At 45.9% G+C, this 1,552-nt stretch overlaps 1 protein-coding gene across 1 annotated transcript in view; it reads left to right on the top strand.

The window, feature by feature from the left end:
- Window positions 1-1,552, top strand: part of LOC108803896 (leucine-rich glioma-inactivated protein 1-like) — a gene marked incomplete at its 5' end in the record, with an annotated part of 7,782 nt that overhangs the window by 3,884 nt on the left and 2,346 nt on the right. The window contains one exon of the mRNA XM_018575687.1: window positions 529-693. Coding sequence (XP_018431189.1) covers window positions 529-693 — 165 coding nt within the window. The remainder of the gene's footprint in view (window positions 1-528; window positions 694-1,552) is intronic.

The following is a 1,552-nucleotide window of genomic DNA, read 5'->3' as shown; positions in this document are numbered from 1 at the left end:
ATCCCCCCCGGGGGGGGGGGGGTTGCTAGTAAGGTGCCGGGGGTGGCCGAAGCTTGGCTTGCCTAGGGCAGCCAAAAACATAGATACACCACTGGATGTACCATGGTCACATGTTCTAGTCACATGTGCCAGGAAACCAGGAAGTTAAAGGAGAGCTAGTAATCTGCGCTTATGGCCACTGCCAGAAGACTGGGGAAGAGAAGAGAAACAAGGTATGCAAAGAATACTAAGGGGGGGATTTTCAAAACTGGAGCAGCTGTGCACGGCAACCAATCAACTTCTCTCTTCAGTCTGTTCAGTTAAGATTTGGAAATGAAAGAGAGAAGCTGATTGGTTGCCATGCACAGCTGCCCCAGATTTCATTTGCTCCAGTTTTGATAAATTCCCTTCAAAGCCGGCAATTACCTAGAAGTATCCGTTTGTAGATTGTCCATTACTAAACATTTCTAAAAGGTGCGTTTGCTGTTATTTGAAAGATCTGGGTAAAGGTTCCGCTTTAATAATTCAAGGTTTTCGTTGCTCCCGTAGACATCATCCATAGATGGACCTTCAACCTCCCTTCCTTGTCCGTGAAGGCCTTCGAGTACCTATCAGAGCAGTACGTGGTGGTCACGCATCCCTACGAGGGACGCTGCACCCTCCTGGAGTGGGATCATGTGGCCTATCAGTTTAGACACTACGACAGCATTAAAGGTAAACTTACATTGATACAGTTGGAGTTTGTTTTTCTTTTTTTCCCCATGGAAAGTTTTAAGCAATAAAAGGTTAGCCGACTCGGGGCAAGCTACAACCAATCAAACATTGGAATGAGTTAAAAGGAGAACTATGGGGTCAGGGCTTTTCCCCATAGTTCTCCTTAGTGTAACGGGAGATCAGCCCCTGTCACGGCAGAGAGCGGTGACAGGATCGAGAGGTGAGCGAACGCCGGTATGTGTTCTCTCACCTCCCGATCTACTGAGCCGACCTGTGACAGTCTCATTGTCACATGTCGGCTAGAACTATGAGGTGAGTGAAAAGCCCCTCCCCCATCATAGTTCTCTTTTAAAGCCAAATATTGAGCAAATGAACGGGACTTTGATTTCCAGCATTTCGGACCATACACATTGTATCATAAAAGCCCCATCTGTACATGGACAGCAGTCCACTCCCATTATAAACAAATGATATATATTGCCCATCAACAACATACAATCACTGCCCACCATAGTTAATACAAATGGAAGTGTAGACAATTCCAAGCTATGCACAGAATGTTGTTGACGAGTCTCGGGGGACAGCGTCTGCTTCTTTATGCCCAAATAATCAGAGATTCCTGTGGTTACATGTCTTTAAGCATACAGTATGTGATGGATACAGGGCCGTAACTATAGATCAGGGAGTCCCATAGCAAAAATGTGATGCCCCTCCCCCTCCCTCCAGATGACCTTTTCTCCGTGAGTAATGACAAGATTCCAAAGACTCCTCTTGTGCATCTGAAGTCGTCTCTACACTGTAGACCTTACAGGGGATTCACTTGTTCTATGTTTGTTTAATTTGCCTCAAAAACCCAATT

The sequence above is a fragment of the Nanorana parkeri genome, unplaced genomic scaffold, assembly GCF_000935625.1.
Source record: "Nanorana parkeri isolate BGI_ZX_2015 unplaced genomic scaffold, ASM93562v1 scaffold4404, whole genome shotgun sequence".
In the NCBI taxonomy this organism is placed as follows: domain Eukaryota; kingdom Metazoa; phylum Chordata; class Amphibia; order Anura; family Dicroglossidae; genus Nanorana; species Nanorana parkeri.
The sequence above is the reverse complement of the archived record's forward strand: the minus strand, read 5'-3'. Positions and strand labels throughout refer to the sequence as shown.